The sequence below is a fragment of the Gossypium raimondii genome, chromosome 11 (genome assembly GCF_025698545.1).
Source record: "Gossypium raimondii isolate GPD5lz chromosome 11, ASM2569854v1, whole genome shotgun sequence".
Taxonomy (NCBI): domain Eukaryota; kingdom Viridiplantae; phylum Streptophyta; class Magnoliopsida; order Malvales; family Malvaceae; genus Gossypium; species Gossypium raimondii.
In genome coordinates, this window is record NC_068575.1 from 22,693,492 (window position 1) to 22,709,408 (window position 15,917).

The 15,917-nt window shown below is 32.3% G+C and overlaps 1 protein-coding gene across 5 annotated transcripts; it reads left to right on the forward strand.

Annotated features, from left to right (window-relative positions):
• The first annotated feature begins 6,045 nt into the window (after nucleotides 1–6,045).
• On the forward strand, nucleotides 6,046–15,352 carry LOC105788095 (nucleotide-sugar uncharacterized transporter 1). 5 transcript variants are annotated; one of them, XM_052623140.1, is made up of 7 exons: nucleotides 6,046–6,513; nucleotides 8,068–8,219; nucleotides 8,330–8,535; nucleotides 8,673–8,710; nucleotides 12,332–12,413; nucleotides 12,743–12,910; nucleotides 14,873–15,352. In XM_052623140.1, exons 1-7 carry the CDS (start codon nucleotides 6,432–6,434, stop codon nucleotides 15,048–15,050), a joined length of 906 nt encoding a protein of 301 aa, XP_052479100.1. In that variant the 5' UTR covers nucleotides 6,046–6,431; the 3' UTR covers nucleotides 15,051–15,352. The 5 variants fall into 5 exon arrangements, with proteins under 5 accessions (XP_052479100.1, XP_012470277.1, XP_012470276.1 ...); XM_012614822.2 differs by lacking the exon at nucleotides 14,873–15,352 and adding an exon at nucleotides 13,052–13,194 and having other exon boundaries at nucleotides 6,053–6,513; nucleotides 8,617–8,710; nucleotides 12,247–12,413; XM_012614821.2 differs by having other exon boundaries at nucleotides 6,055–6,513; nucleotides 8,617–8,710; nucleotides 12,247–12,413.
• Nucleotides 15,353–15,917: the final 565 nt, after the last annotated feature.

Sequence of the window (15,917 nt, forward strand, 5' to 3'; positions counted from 1 at the left end):
GCGAGAGTCTGGAGGATTTAGGAACACTCTCCATAAGTAACAACAGGGGAAAAAATGCAGAAGTAGCAGAAGAGGAATCTGGAACTGGAGAAAACATATTTCCAAGTGGGAATTCTACAGGAGAAGTTCAAGCATCACCTCAATTAGTATCGATGGCAGCCAATTGGCTTGCCGATCAGGCACAATAAAAATCCTATGCTAAAACACCCGTGGTTTGGGGAATCCACAAGCAATGGTCAACTTCAGAATGTACTGAACCCAATTTGTCTTCTTTATAGAGATGAAACTTGATAATCATGAGACGAAATTAGTTAGGAGGCATTATGGTTTCATGAATGGGATTGAGGTGGGGGCGGATGGGAGTAAAGGTGATTTATGTTTAGCTTGGAAAAAGGAAGTGGATATTACACTAAGAAGTTTCTCTAGGAATTTTATTGATGTGATGGTTAAGTCAAAGGAGATGAAGTTGGAATGGCATTTCACGGGGTTTTATGGAACTCAGTTTGCAAATGGTAAAAGCGATTCATGGAATGAGTTAAGAAGACTAAGGATGACTACTAATCTTCTATGGCTAGTTTGTGGAGATTTTAACAAAATTTTATATGCATTTGAGAAAAATGGTGGATTACCAAGAGAAGAAAAAAGAATAGAGCAGTTTCGGGAAACTCTTTTAGATTGTGGTCTATTTGATATGGGTTCTTCGCGTCAATGGTTTACATGGAAAAAGAGGGAATCTACCGGAAACAAATATTAGGGAGAGACTTGATAGGCGAGTGGCGAATACAAGCTGGTTAGAGTGATTTTCACATGCTTCAGTTCGACATTTACCTCATTCTTTCTCTGACCATTGTCCTCTTTTAATTTAATTAAAGAATGAGGACAAAGAGAGAAGAAAAATTTTTATTTTGAAGCTTGGTGGATGATGGAGGGGACCTTTGAGGGAGAAGTCCAAAGAATATGGAGTTTGACCAGTGGGGACTTGTTAAACAAATTAAAAAGCCTTGGTAGGGGTTTAATGGGATGGGACCGATGCATTTGATATGGAAAAGAAATTAATTAAAAGCAAAGTTAAATATAAAATTAGAGGATTTAAGGAATGCAGATCGACAAAATGAAATTTTAGATCATCTAATTGATACAAAAATTCAATTAAATTGGGAGATTGATAAGGAGGAAATGTATTGGGAACTAAGGGCGAGGATAAATTGGCTTCAGGCAGGTGATAAAAGCATGAAATTCCTCCATACCTTCTCAATGGAAAAAAAAGAATACAATCAATTGTTTAGAGTTTGAAGATGGTAAGTCCACGAGTGAACAAATCAAGATGGCACATATCGCTAAAGCTTTCTTTGAAGGTCTTTTCACATCAAAATAAGGGACGCCTAACATGCAACATATTTTATCGGGGGTTGAGAAATGAATTTCCGATGAGATAAAACTCTGAGCTAACAAAGTATTATTCAAAGGAAGAGGTTTATGTTGCCTTGAAAGGAATAGGACCAACTAAGGCACCAGGTATTGATGGCTTTTCGACCATCTTTTTCCAACGATGTTGGTATATTGTAGGAAAGGAGGTTAGCATTTTCTATTTGAGTGCCCTTACTGATAATAAGCATAGAAAATATGAATGTTACTAATATCGTTCTCATACCAAAAGTCCAAAACCCAACAAACATGACTAAGTTCAGACCCATTAGCTTGTGTAATGTCATATATAAATTGGAGGCAAAAATGATTGTCAACCGTTTTCAAAAGATTTCAGACTTTTGTATTGATAGTTCTCAAAGTGTTTTTGTTCCGGGCAGGCTAATATCAGATAATATCTTGTTGGCATATGAGATATTGCACATTTTTGGTAAAAAAATGGGAGGAAGTAAAGGTCTAATGGCCTTAAAATTGAACATGAGTAAAGCTTACGATAAAGTGGAATGGAGTTTTATAAAAGAGATGATGACCAAAATGGGTTTTGCAAAGGCCTGGGTGGATATGGTGATTAAGTGGGTATCAATTGTTTCTTATTCAGTAAGCATAAATGGACTGAAAGGAGACCCTTTTCGCCCTACAAGAGGGCTAAGGCAAGTGGACCCCTTAAGCCTTTTTCTCTTTTTGATTTGCAGTGAGAGTCTATCCATTCTAATACATCTTGCTAGTAGTGAGAGAAAATTAAAAAGAGTTAAGGCAAGTCAAAGTGGACCTACAGTGTCGTATTTACTCTTTGCAGATGACTGCATTCTTTTTGGGAACTACAAGAGTTGCAACTGTTTTGAAAAATATATTGAAAGAATATGAAGATTACTCGGGACAATGTGTGAATTTTGAAAAATCTACAATTTTCTTCAATATGAATACTCCTGAAAGTGTACAGGTACAATTATCTAATGAGCTGGGAGTGAGATATTCAAATAATCTAGAAAAGTACTTGGGTTTTCCTAATGTGGCCGGCAGAAGGAAAAAAACATCTTTTCAAATCTTAAAGGACTGGATGAAAAAAAAATTGACAACTGGAGTACACGATTCTTATCGCAAGGAGGGAAAGAAGTCTTCATTAAAGAAGTCTTACAGTCTATTCCAACTTATTCTATGACTTGTTTTCTACTACCCAAACCATTATGTGAAGAATTGAAGGGAATAATTCCTAGGTTTTGGTGGCAAAAATCTCATGAAAAACATGGTTTACACTGGTGCACTTGGGGAAAAGTATGTGAATTGAAGGAAAATGAGGGTTTGGAGTTTTGAAGCTTAACAAATTTTAATGTGGCCCTACTAGCAAAATAAGGGTGGAGACTTATTTCAAACTCAAATTATTTACTGGTAAAAGTTTTAAAAGAAAAATATTACCCCAATTCAAAATTTTTATAGGTAAGTTTAAAACATAATGCTTCTTACACATGAAAGAGTATATGGGCGATGAGAAAAGTGCTTCAGGAAGGCAAGTGCTGGTGGATGGAAAAAGGTGATAATGTTTCTATTTTTAATCATGCATGGTTACTAGGTTCTGATAATTACAGGTTAAGTCATCCAGTTGATAATTGGAATTTAGAGTATGTTGCTGAGCTCCCATGGTCACTTTTGTTTACTTTAGGTTACATTTTAGTCACTTATGTTTGAAATGTTACGTTTTTGTCACTTATGTTATCGTGTTGTAACATTTTAGTCACTAAGCTATTAATTGTCGCTAACAGTGTAACGGCAAGTTGATGTGGCATGTTAAATCATCATTTCAAACAAAAATTTTAAGATAAATTATACAATCGATCCTTATATTTTTTTCATTTTGAGCAATTTAATTTTTTTTTATGTTCTTTAATTTTTTTCTTTAATTTTTTTCTTTATTTTCCATTATCTTATATTTCTCCCTCTATTTTCTTACCTTCTCCATTTCTTTTAACATATCAAGAAGCCGAATTGGCAGTGAAAAAATAAGTCGAAAATCATCATTGCCTATAACAAAACTCATAAACCCATACCATGCTTTTTTCTTCACTGCCAATTTGACTTCCTATTATATTGAAAGAAATGAAAAAGGTAGGAAAATAGAGGAAGAAGCAGAAGAGAATGAAAAATAATGAAAAAAAAAATTAAATTGCTCAAAATGAAAAAAATATGGGAACCAATTGTATAATTTAACCTAATTTTTTTGTTTGAAATGATGATTTAATGCGCCACATTAGCTTACCGTTATACCGTTAACGACAATTAATGACTCAATGACTAAAATGTTACAACACAATAACATAAGTGACTAAAACGTAGCATTTCAAACATAAGTGACTTAAACATAACCTGAAGTAAACAAAAGTGACCATGGGTGTAATTTACCCTAGAAGAGAATGGAGGGAAGAGATAATTACCAATACTTTTGCTGCGGTTGATGCGAGAAGGATCCTTCAAATCCCACTGGCAGCAATTCCATATGAAGATGAACTAGCTTGGAGGGGTGAGCCATTAGAAGCGTTCTCGATGCGCAGTGCCTACAAACTATTACAGATGGGGTATTCCTACTCCTAATTTAAATACATTACAACTCATTTCTAGAGATTTCTATCGAACGCTATGGAATTTAAAACTCCTACCTAAAGTTCAAATTACAGTATGACGCATCTCAAGAAACTTCATCCCAACTAAGGTAAACCTTTATTTTAAAAGACTAGTAACAAACACAGAGTGTCCACGATGTGGGAAAGAAGCAGAAAATACACCACGTCTTCCTTCTCTGCCTTGTTGTAACAGAAGTATGGAGATTAGTGAATCTACAGTGGCTAATATACCAAATAATATTCAAGATTGGTTCGAATGGCTTACTTGGGCTTTTGATAATTGTCTAAACTCTTAGAGGCGAGTGATCTATGTCTCCTTTTGGGTCTTATGGACGGGGAGGAACAAATATGTGCATGAACGAATAAACAAATCAAGCAAGGATATGGCTTTTTTCATTCATAGATAAATAAAAGAGTTGGACTACTTAGAGGAGAAAGGACTTGCCAAGGCGATAATCAAAGAAACATGGGTTCCCCCTTCTAGAAAGGATATAAAAATAAATTTCAATGCCAACTTTAATAGGGATCTCTTTAGAGCAGGCTCAGGAGTGGTTGCTATAGATGGAAGGGGCAAAGTGATCGCCTCCAAAGCAACCATCCATGAGAACGTCGGTTCGACTTTTGTAACAGAAGCACATGCATGTTTAGAGGTAGTAAAACTGGAGTTAAAACTAAAAGATCGTAAAATCCATATTGAAGGGGACTCGATATCAATCATTAAGAAATGCATTTCAGATTCCAAAGACAAATCAGAAATATGTTCTATTATCCAAGACATAAAGGCTTTACAGAGAAAGTTTAGATTTCTCAAATTCCAACATGTTCGTTGCAAAGCAAATAATCTGGCAGACACTATAGCTACTGAAAGCTTGAAGAAAAGGAAAGAGTTTTACTTGGAAGGCTCAGTGCCAAGATATGCAGTTAAAGCACTAGAAGATGATTGGATCAGAGAACCAAACTGAAGTTTTTGAGGAAAGACAATGTTTGCTCCCTGGGATTCAAAAAATCGGAGAAGAAATGTTTTTTGGAGGAAATGAATATCAGGAAACTAGGGGAGCGTTTTGGACGAAAAATGGGTTTTTGGAAAAGATAAACCGTCGGGTAATTCTGGCTGGATAGATGATGGGATGGATGATGGCTTTTTCGAGGAAGTGGGCTTTTAATGCTTTGTTTTTTCTTTAATAATGTTTTTTTCTCCTTCTCTCTTTTTAATGTTGTTATTGAAAACTTGTTAGGTTTCTATGGTGGGCTGTGAACTGGCCTTTGGACATGAGGCTTGTTTCTCTGTTTTTTTTTTTGTTTTTTTTTATGAAAGCCTAGTTCGATTTTGCTCAAAAATTGTTAGGGAATGAATTGAAAATATGTTTAAATTTAGATAAACATGAGGAAAATTTTTGAGAGATATATTTGGATTATTTTGAATAAGAATTTTATATGAAATTTTAAGTTTATTGTTTTTAAAAAAATAAAAAAGAGAAGAATTTATTGTTGTTATTTTTATATTTTTAAGGGCTATTTAAAGTTAATTTTAACAGGGACAGACCTAACATTCAAATAGATTAAAAGTTGAAAAACATTTACGGCTTCACCTATTTTCCAAACAATCTAAAAAGAGAAATTGTTTTATAATGTCCCTGAATGTTTTATATAATCACACTTTAATCTATTAGCGCCAATTGAATTATTTACGTACATGACTTTTAAATTGGATCGATTTCGTAATAGATAAAAAAATTAGGTTAGTTTAAAAAAAAAGCCACAGTTGTCTCTCCATAAGAGGTGAGCTCAGGAGGCGTATTGACATAGTACCCATTTGCCCACTTTGTAACAGCAAGGAAGAGGATGCTTAACTTCTGTTTGTCAAATGTAAATTTGCTACAGATGTCTAGTTTGAGTGGATCCAAAACTTCTTGGAAATGGGCAAAGATTATTTTTAGTACTGAAGGTCAAATTTTCTACGCAAGATTCAATAACATCTCGTGCGCAATCTGGAGAACCTGTAACCAAGAGTTGTTCAAAAGAACTAAGACCTCACCCTTTTAAAGCACTTTGTCGAGCCAATCATTTGTTTAACCATAAAATGTAATGCAGGCTTATAACAGTGAAATACAATTGTTGATCGAGGGCACCGCAGGCAAAGCCACCAGCAACGACAAATCAAGGAAACTACCACAGACAAATCAAATAATAATTAAAGGAATTTACAATCAAATAAATATTTCTACCCCAAGGGCCAAGCAAAAAGTATTTAATTTAAAAATAAGAAAAACAAAGACCTTGGCCGGCTGGTCAACACCCTAACATTTCCTTGGTTTTGAACTCGATTGCAATGGCAATCGGCTCTGCTTCTCCTCCTTGTAAAACATATAACGCACCAAAACTTGAAGTCAAAAAATGCGGCGCATGAATCAGATTTTGGGCCTTTTCTTTAGTAAAGATGTGAGGAAGCAAAACCCTAATGATTTTGCTAAACCAGGTAATTACATTATTACTTTAAATTTTATTTTTATTTTTCGTTTTCGTGTTCCTTTTTTGCTTAGAAATATGTTTGCTGCTAAGCGTTAATTCGCCAGTCTTGGTTGCTTCTATTTCATTAGAATTTCCGTCAATGACCCTGTTAGTATATATATATATTTGAATTTTGGGTGAGAAGTTGTAGTATTTATTGAAGCAAACTTTGTATGACAGTGTCTTCAATGGTACATACTGATGGTTAGAACTTGAGATTCCAATTTTGAAGTTTCAGGTTTAAATTTTTGGGATGGAAGTTGAGGTTTGGCCGTTTAGGCTGGGAAATTGTGGCTTCCATTATTTACCTCAAGACCTATGGACCTTGGAATTTACTAGGGAAAGTAAAGGAAAAGAAAGGAATGTTAAAAGAGAGAACATTATGTATGTTTATTTTGTTTCGATATATAAAATTAGTAAAGCAAAGTAATATTTACAATTTTTGGTTGGTTAAAATGAGAAAAGCCAAGGAAATGATTGATTATAATGATTTTTCCTAATTATGTCATTTTGTAAAATAATTTATATAAAAAATTAATAGGATAAAATGTAATATCACATTAGTAACCTCATTTTCCTTTTTCTAGCTTTTCCTTCAAGTTGGGTAATTAAAAACTAAGGGTGGGTTTGAATGAGCGATTGGGTGCGGTGCGGTACGTTTAGTTTATTTTTTGTCTCACGCTACAGTATCGTTACAGTATTTAATCTCACCGCCACCGCTATTTTTACACTAATCACAGGTAAATACACTGCCCATCCAAACTCACCCTAAGTAATTTAAGGGAAAGCTAAGGGAATTCAACTCCCTTTACTTTCCTTAAACTATTCAAACAAGGGAAATGGTGTTACTTTCCTTTCCTTTTCTTAATTTTAATGCAATCCAAACATAGTGTTAGAGACTAACTTGAATTTGATCGTTATTTTACCTCCATAATCCTGGAGATAGATTCAATTTTGGGTTGCCCGATACACTAAATGTCTCTATAAGATTTTCCATTCTAAAGCTTTGAAAGCTTTTAGCTAGACTTTGGCAAATTTGGACACTGATACGAACACAAATCATGTTTAATTAGCATGATGTCAGCGTAATAAACACTATACAACACGTTTAAACTCAATCATATCAGTTAGCATGACAGTTTACTACATGTATTGCGTGGTATTGACATATTTAATAATCTTTTTCTTCTGTTTGTGTCTACACTGTTGATACGAAGAAAAGAGGAAACAGCATGCATGCATGTAATGCCTGGTCTTCTTTTTGGTTTTACTTGTAGCTCAAGTATATTTAGTTCTCCCAACTTAATACATAAAACACAAATATCTGTTTTTCTCCGAAAGTTGCTTTGGGTGTTTGGAACCATTTAAGGAATATGATCTGTTGAACTACACCTCATATCTCCAGTCCCCACTCTTGTTACATTTTGGTCAATGCAGGCAATAACCTTTTTTAACATTCGTAAATTCTATAAATTATTTGAGTAATCTTAAATCTTCAAACGTTTCCCTTTTGGGTAAAAAGGCAGGGATCTGGAGAACAATCAAGCTTCTTTATTTGAGAAGTTGCATTCATCCGAAAGTGCAAAGCATGAACGACAACGAATTTTTGGCCCTCTTGCTGCTCTTACGTTCAACTTAGTGGTTGCCGTTGGCATCATTTTCTTGAACAAATGGGTCTGTATGATTAATTTTGTGTATGCAACATAATTCTTTTGCTGCACTGTCTGTTTTAGCTGTAGCAGCATTCTAAAATTTCAATGCTCCACACTTTTTTGTTCATCCAGGTTCTTGAAAATGTTGGGTTCCAGTTCCCGGTATGTCTGACTGTTATTCATTATGCTGTCAGCTGGGCATTAATGGCAAGTTTGAAATTCTTTTCTATCCTTCCTGCATCTCCTTCCTCAGAGTTGGCCCCTTTATCTTTGTTTACTTTCGGATTTGTTAACTCTGTGTCTACTGGCCTTGCTAATGTCAGCTTGAAGTACAACAGGTGAGATAACAAGTTAAATAACTAATTTCAGTTTCATAGGTGACACCCTAGTTTATACGTTAATTCTTTAGTTTTCCTCAGTGTGGGATTTTATCAGATGGCTAAGATTGCTATTACACCATTGATTGTCCTGGCAGAATTCATATGGTACAAGAAGAGAATTGCTTTCTCAAAGGTAATTTTCCGTTCCTGATTCTTTACCGTGTAATTGGTGTATTTTGATGTCTTGGTAAATACTTAAGTTATAATTAACAGAAATGATGAATACAAGAACATTCTTAACAAAGATTCATATTAATTTCTAGCTTTCTTCAAAATGGAGAAATATTCTGTTTCCATCACTGTCTTAGGAAATATTTATCTCATATTTGGATGGAATCAAATTGTTTATTGTCCTCATTCAATATCTATATCTAGCTATGAGTAGTAGAGCTGTGTACTAACAGGGAATCAATAGTATATAGGTGTCTTGTAGCGTGAGGCAAAAAGTAAGTTAAACGCAACGCACCGCACCGCACCGCACCGCACCGCACTGCACCCAATCGCTTATCCAAACCCACCCTAAATCTCAGCGTCTGGCTCATTGGCCAAGAGCGTATATTCATGCCGTGTTATCAAGTCATAGGAATTACGTGCTAGTGATGTGTGCATGTTGTATCCCAAAAAATCATATGGAGTGAACTTCTTACTTAGGGTGTGCTAAATAAACTATTAAATTTTTTTATTTCATTGAAAATAAAAAATTTTCAACATTTTATAATTTAAGTGTTTGATAATCAAATTAACTTTTTACTTAATATAATATTTTCAATAGAAAATTGTTGAATAAGATAAGCAGGTGGATAATTACTTATCATGGTGAAATTATTAGTTGTTTTTTTAGAAAATTACATTTGAAATAATTATCTCTTTTTATTATAAAAAATTAGATATTCAAATTATCATATTTAAAATTTATCCAAAACTATCAAAATAATGTATATTAATAAGATTAAATTAAGAAATAAATAACTTTCAGAAATCAATATTTACTTTTATCAAATATAATTATATCAATAGTTAACTTTTACTAATTTATCAAATAATTTTTAATATAAATTCACTACTTATAACATCCTGTACTAAAAATTTAACATTTAAATATTTTATTTATCAAACATCACTTTAGTGTTTGTCTTCAGGCTTTCTACATTATTGATGTTAAAAATAAGTTGGATTTGTTTTTCGTTAAAAGTTAATTTTAATGGGATCAAGCGTCATACTGTTAAGCTCTGAAATTAAAGATTGAGTCATTAGACAATTTGTAGGAAAATCTGCTTAGATTATAGGGGCTTTCTTATTCTTGCCATGAGAATAAACTATGATGAAAATGTAGAACTCATCAAAGCGAGTTCATAACCTTAAACTCGTTAGGAAAGAGCCTTAAACCTCTACAATTGGAATAAAAATACCATTTTGCCCCTTGTTTTTGTCTCTTTGCATAATTTCTTCACAAATTTCTTCACAACAATAGATACTTATCAAATCCAAATATCATAATTAACATTAAACTCTTAATAATAATCCTTGTATGGTAAAAGTTACACTTTTATCCTCTTCTCGACAAAATGGAAATTTTACAATTTAATCCATATATTTTGAAATCTTTTTCATTTTATTTCCTAGAGTGGTTTTCATCGCACTAATACATATTCCAATTTTATTCTCATGCCAAATAATCGGTAATAATTCTTATTTCTTTTTGATTAAATTTGCACTTTAATTCTCCATTTTTTCGAATTTATAATTTAATTCTTTTGGCACATGTCCATGTCCACAATACTATTCATCAATTCATCCCTAATATCAATTTTCCTTTTGTAAAATTTTTATCTGACACAATTTTTAATTTTTTCGTCATTTCATTGTATCAAATCTCAGAACAGTACTCTGTCTTATTGAAAATTTAGGGGTGTTAAAAAAACTTATGATAATTTTGAGTTGTCCGCTCCTAAACAAACTTATAGTAATAACTACTTTATAAATAGGTTTACTGTGCAAAGTTGCTTCTTTATATTAATTAATGCTAACTTGGTCGTCATATTCTTTTACTTTAATTCTTGAGGTGCCAGTCATCTTGTTTGATTGTAGCAAAAGTGACCTAAGTTCTTTCTTCGGCATTCTGATCAAGCATGCACAAAAGGAGAACCCTAGTGTTATTGTCTCGAGTCTGGGATTGAGTCATTGGACGAGTAGCTTAGAATCAGATTCGAGGACAGGGTCTTTACCCTTATTTTGATTCCTATTTTCGCCTACCGTAGTGGAATTCTCAGGTAGTTGCTTACCTTGGAACTTTAAATGAGTTGTCTACTTTTAATTTACCGAAACTTTCAACTTATTTTATGGATGAATAATAAAAGAGAGATCTTAAAATTATACATAAATTTTAGTTGAATGTGTAATTTTATATATAAAATTTTGATTTGATTCAATTTTTATAAATTATTAATATAATTATTGATATAATATCATTTTATGTTTATATATTGCATATACACATAATTATATTTATCCCATATAAAAATAAATTAATATATTTATTTCTTTGAATATATATGATTGAATCAAAATTAAAGTTTCATGTATCTATTTGAACCACAATTAAATTTTTATGTGTATAATTGTACCAAATCAAAATTAATGTATGAAATTGTATATTGAATCAAGATTCATGTATAATTTTGAAATTAAATATTCTAATTCATTAGGAAAATTTTATTAAAACTAGTAAGGAAATTTCAGGGAATAGAAATTAGAATCAAATCAGAATACCAATCAAATTCCTTAACATTACTCCTTTCCTGGAGAAAAAGCTTGTCCTCAAGCTTGAAATCAACTGGCCCTTGCATCTGTTGTTATCTCTGTTGGTTCATTGTCCTTTATTTCCAACTAGAAAAGCTTTTTGCATTGATTGGGCTTGCGCATATAGCTCATCACAATTGTAACAAAGTCCTTTTGCACGTTGTTCAGTCATCTCTCTGCTTGTCAGTGTTTTAACGAAGGTAGAAGGGGCATTGCTAAATTTGGGTGTAGCTCGCGTTCTTTTGTCCAGAATCATCTTAGTTGTTGTTTGTGTAATTTTAGAATTCTAGACAGCAGTAGGATTATCAGGTGGGTTTGTTCCTGTTAGTAATTTTTTTCTCAAATAGCCTTTCTAGACTCATCTCTTGAACTAGATTGGGTCGGTGAAGTAATTCCACATCAGCTCTGATGGATTCGATTAAGCCTGAAGTGAACAAGTCAACCTGTTGATTGATAATAAAGGATACAAGGGAACCGATTGGTTCATCTGATCCATACCTCAAGACCTTTTAAAACTCAGAATGTGTTTTCTAACGACGCAAATATGCATCTGCCGAGTTAAAGAAAAAAGTAGACCAAAATACTTTTTAAGTACTCTGAAGATTGTATCCTTAGAAAAAAGTTAATTGTGGAATCGAGCTTCCGATTGGATGGAACATTTTAAGCTAATGAATCAACAATCAATTTAATCGGATTAGAGGTTATTAACATGATCAAAAACAGTGAATTCAAACTTAACTTCTCAATTGACAGTACTAATCCAATAACTTTGATTCCCAACAACACTTCCAATAGCAAACTCAAGTGTCGGCAATTTGCTTTTCGTTTTCTTTCTTTGTTTAATTCCTCCTATCCTATGAAATCCTTCAGGTGGTTGCATTAACTGTTGTATCCGTTGGGGTTGCTGTTGCTACTGTAACTGATTTACAATTCATCTTCCTCGGTGCTTGTGTAGCAATGGCATGGATAATACCTAGTGCAGTCAACAAAATACTTTGGTCCAACGTGCAACAACAACAAAAATGGACAGCATTGCCGTATGTTTCATGTTCCCCTGAGCTTATTTGGCAGTTTTAGATTGAGGGGAATAAATGTAGCCTGCGAAAAAAGATTCTACTTTTGGATGTTTGGATGGGATGCAGATTTTAAAGTAATATTTGCTTGTTCTCTTGATAGGAAAGATTGAAAAGTTCCTTTCGGAGATAAGACTAATCATTTCTTGTTCTCACTATTCCTTTCCCAATAATATCCAAACATGGTCATGGTTACCAGCGTGCAAGAAAATATTTCTTTTCCTTTACGTTGATTGTCTTACTGAAATATTTCAAAATTTCTCACTGGTTTAAGTTGTGAATTTGTTGAACAGATTAATGTGGAAGACTACACCAATCACTTTGGTTTTTTTGGTTTTTATGATTCCTTTGGATCCTCCTGGTTTGCTTGCGTTCCATTGGAGCTTCAGCAGTACATCAGCCATTCTCATGTCTGCTTTTCTTGGCTTCTTGCTTCAGTGGTCAAGTGCTTTGGCACTTGGGTAAGTTCCAATTAAGCTAGTTTTTAGTTTGATCCATGCTGCAACTTGCTATCATTGATGTTTACGACTTGCCATAATATCATCTTTTTTGCTTTATGGGGTTAGTTTTTATCTTACTGTGATTTTTCCCCTCTAACATAGGATAAGTATTCATGGCTGGCTAGGTAGGAGGTCCAGGACCGGTTCTTTTTGTTCAAAGCAAAATGACTTTTTGAAAATGATTTTTGCATTTTCTGATGTTCATTTGACTGAAAATTAATTGTAAATTAAATCTTGTTCTCTGACACAGTCCTCGGAATAGGTGCCCAACTGCTCATGGCCATGAGTAGGCTAGTCATCAAATCTGCAAACTTAGTTCAATTTTAACCTGGATTTGACATGATTTTTTAGATTGAGACTTCACTTGAGTCATATATTATTATATTAATTAATAAAACAATGTTTGCTTTTAGTGTTTTTTTAAAGAATAAAAATATTTAATACTGTAATTTTCAGTATTTCTATTTTGAATATATTTGAAACACATTTATATTCTAATATTATATATTATTTTGATAATGTTGTAACATTTATTTCTATATTAATATTTGAAAAAAAGTAGAAATGATATTTTAATAATTATTATAATTTTAAATATTAATACAACTATTTTTTATTAATTAAGTAGCATTATTTAATGTGTGTGTGTGAGTATTGTTATTTGAAAAGAAAATTCAAACAACTAAAAAAATCTCAAATTTATATCATACTATTAAATAGTATGATCATTCAGTGAAAAGTTAGAATTAGACTTTTGAAGACTTCAACTTTATTATAACTAAGCTATGGAATTTTTGGCGTGATGGAGTAATGAGGTCGTTTTCATTACAAAGCTAAGTGATAAAGAGATAAAGAATGATTTATACAATAAAAGGGTCGATATTTAAATAAGTCCTTGTAGTTTCTTTTTTCCCCATACAAACCCTATTTTAGCACTCATAAAACCCTTAGTTTTAATTAGTTTGACACATGAAATTTAAATTGACAAAATTACATGTAGAAGTAGTTTTAATTGAACAGACACATACGATTATTTATTTATTTATTTATTTTATCACAGATCTATTGATTGTAAAAAATTCAGTATGAATGCTTACCACTAAATGTACCGTATTAAAACTATTTTAATCTAATAAAATTTGAAAAAATGAAAATTTTAAAATTGTTTAAGATTTTATTGGATTAGTTGTAAGGAGATGCATTTGATTATAGACATTCATATAATTGAATACTTTGGAATAAATTGATTTATGACAAAATAAAAAGGTAATTTTCTTTACTTATGCGTTTGTCCAAGTAAACAAATAATTTTTATGTAATTTTGTTAGTTTAAATTTCATGTAATCAAACAATGCCAACAAATTAAAACTAAGGTATTTTATGAGTATATGTTAATGAATAGGGCTTATTTAGGTAAAATAAAACTGCAGAATTTATTCAAATAAGCTGTTATAGTTTAAAGGGTTTTTAAAAAAAGCATTTAAGCCTTATTAAATTATTATAAAAATGAATTTAGAGTAAAAATAAATGAATATAACAAATTAGGCAAAATATGAGAAATTAGAGAAATGAAAACAATGTGGAATAATTAAAACAGACATAACATAAAAACTGTACAAATGTGTCAAAAAATAATAGCATTCCCGCAACAAGGTGCAAGCGTTTATCTAGTATTAAAAGAAAATGCTTTTGTTTTCAGAAAATCTTTAACTTTTCTAGAAAGTACATTTTAGAGTTAATTAATATAAAACAAACGTTGTAAGTAAACATAATAAAAGAAGTCGGATTTGATATTTTCTGATTTTTGAAGATGCATAAAAAATTTGGACGTCTAAAGTGGAATGGTGATAAAATGTAAAAAAGAAAAAAAGGAAGGAGAATTATTTGCCCGTACACCTCATGTGTTTTTTGGTTCATGTTCAGGGCTACGTCTGCTATATCCTCTGTGGTTCTTGGACAATTCAAAACTTGTGTTATCCTCCTCGGAAATTATTATCTTTTTGGTTCAAATCCTGGCACAACCAGTATTTTTGGTGCGTTTATAGCCATAGGTGGAATGTCCTTTTACACATACCTTAATATACGTGCTATGAAGCGGTAGTCAGGGTCATTGTTGCCCCAGACGAAGGAACTGGAGAGGACATGTTACAAAAACTACTTAAAAACTTCATGGTGATTGCATATATGCCACTGAATGCCAAAACTCTGTAATAGTTTAAACTATTGCTAATATCATTATTTAAAATAAGCATGATTGAAGTAATCTACTAAAAGAAAAATTAAGATTGAAAATTCCTTGATATTCAACTTTGACAACAAAGAACGTTGGTGTTGAGCATGGTAAAGCAAAGATCGTCGAGGTTTTCTTCAATTTTTGTATAAGATTTTGGGACGTTTTTGGTATCCTTATATGCTAAAATTGTATTTTTGCTGATTCTTATTTTGGTGCTTACAAAAAAATTTGGTTGTTTTGTTCAGAAAGTGGGATACATTTGTTCTTTTCAAACCAAACTTTTTTTTCTGAAAAAAAAAATATTTACACAAAAAATAATTTCTAAAAACACAAAAAACAAAAAACAAAAAAATTATTTGTACACATTTCAAGCCCAAAATTTTCAAATTTGGTTTTCACTACTTAGAAGAGGCTGCCCGTAATTCTAGAATGAAAATTTTAAGTTGCTTCACAATTTTGGGATTTTGAGATTTTGAGATGTTGGAGTTAAATCAAATTTCCTTTTACTCTTAGTTTAAGTTTTCATTTATTTCAATTTTCTTCAACTTTCTTTGCTTCTATTACGCACTACAACAAAACAGGCCTATCGCAACACTTTTTTTGACTTAAGACGATGCAAAAAAAAGTTAACATAGATCACCTTGACGCTTCTGAGAACGTCGTCTATAGTGCAGTTGGCATAGGTCTCGTGACGCTTTTGAAAAAGCGTCAGCATAATTCAACGTAAGCTGACCT

Bases quoted from the DNA above. Each gene is read 5' to 3' on its own strand.
- LOC105788095 (XM_012614821.2), top strand. From the start codon at position 6,432: ATGCGGCGCATGAATCAGATTTTGGGCCTTTTCTTTAGTAAAGATGTG. The intron at 8,536-8,616 runs GTGAGATAACAA...AGTTTTCCTCAG, and splicing joins GTCAGCTTGAAGTACAACAG to TGTGGGATTTTATCAGATGG. The intron at 12,911-14,872 runs GTAAGTTCCAAT...GTTCATGTTCAG, and splicing joins TCAAGTGCTTTGGCACTTGG to GGCTACGTCTGCTATATCCT.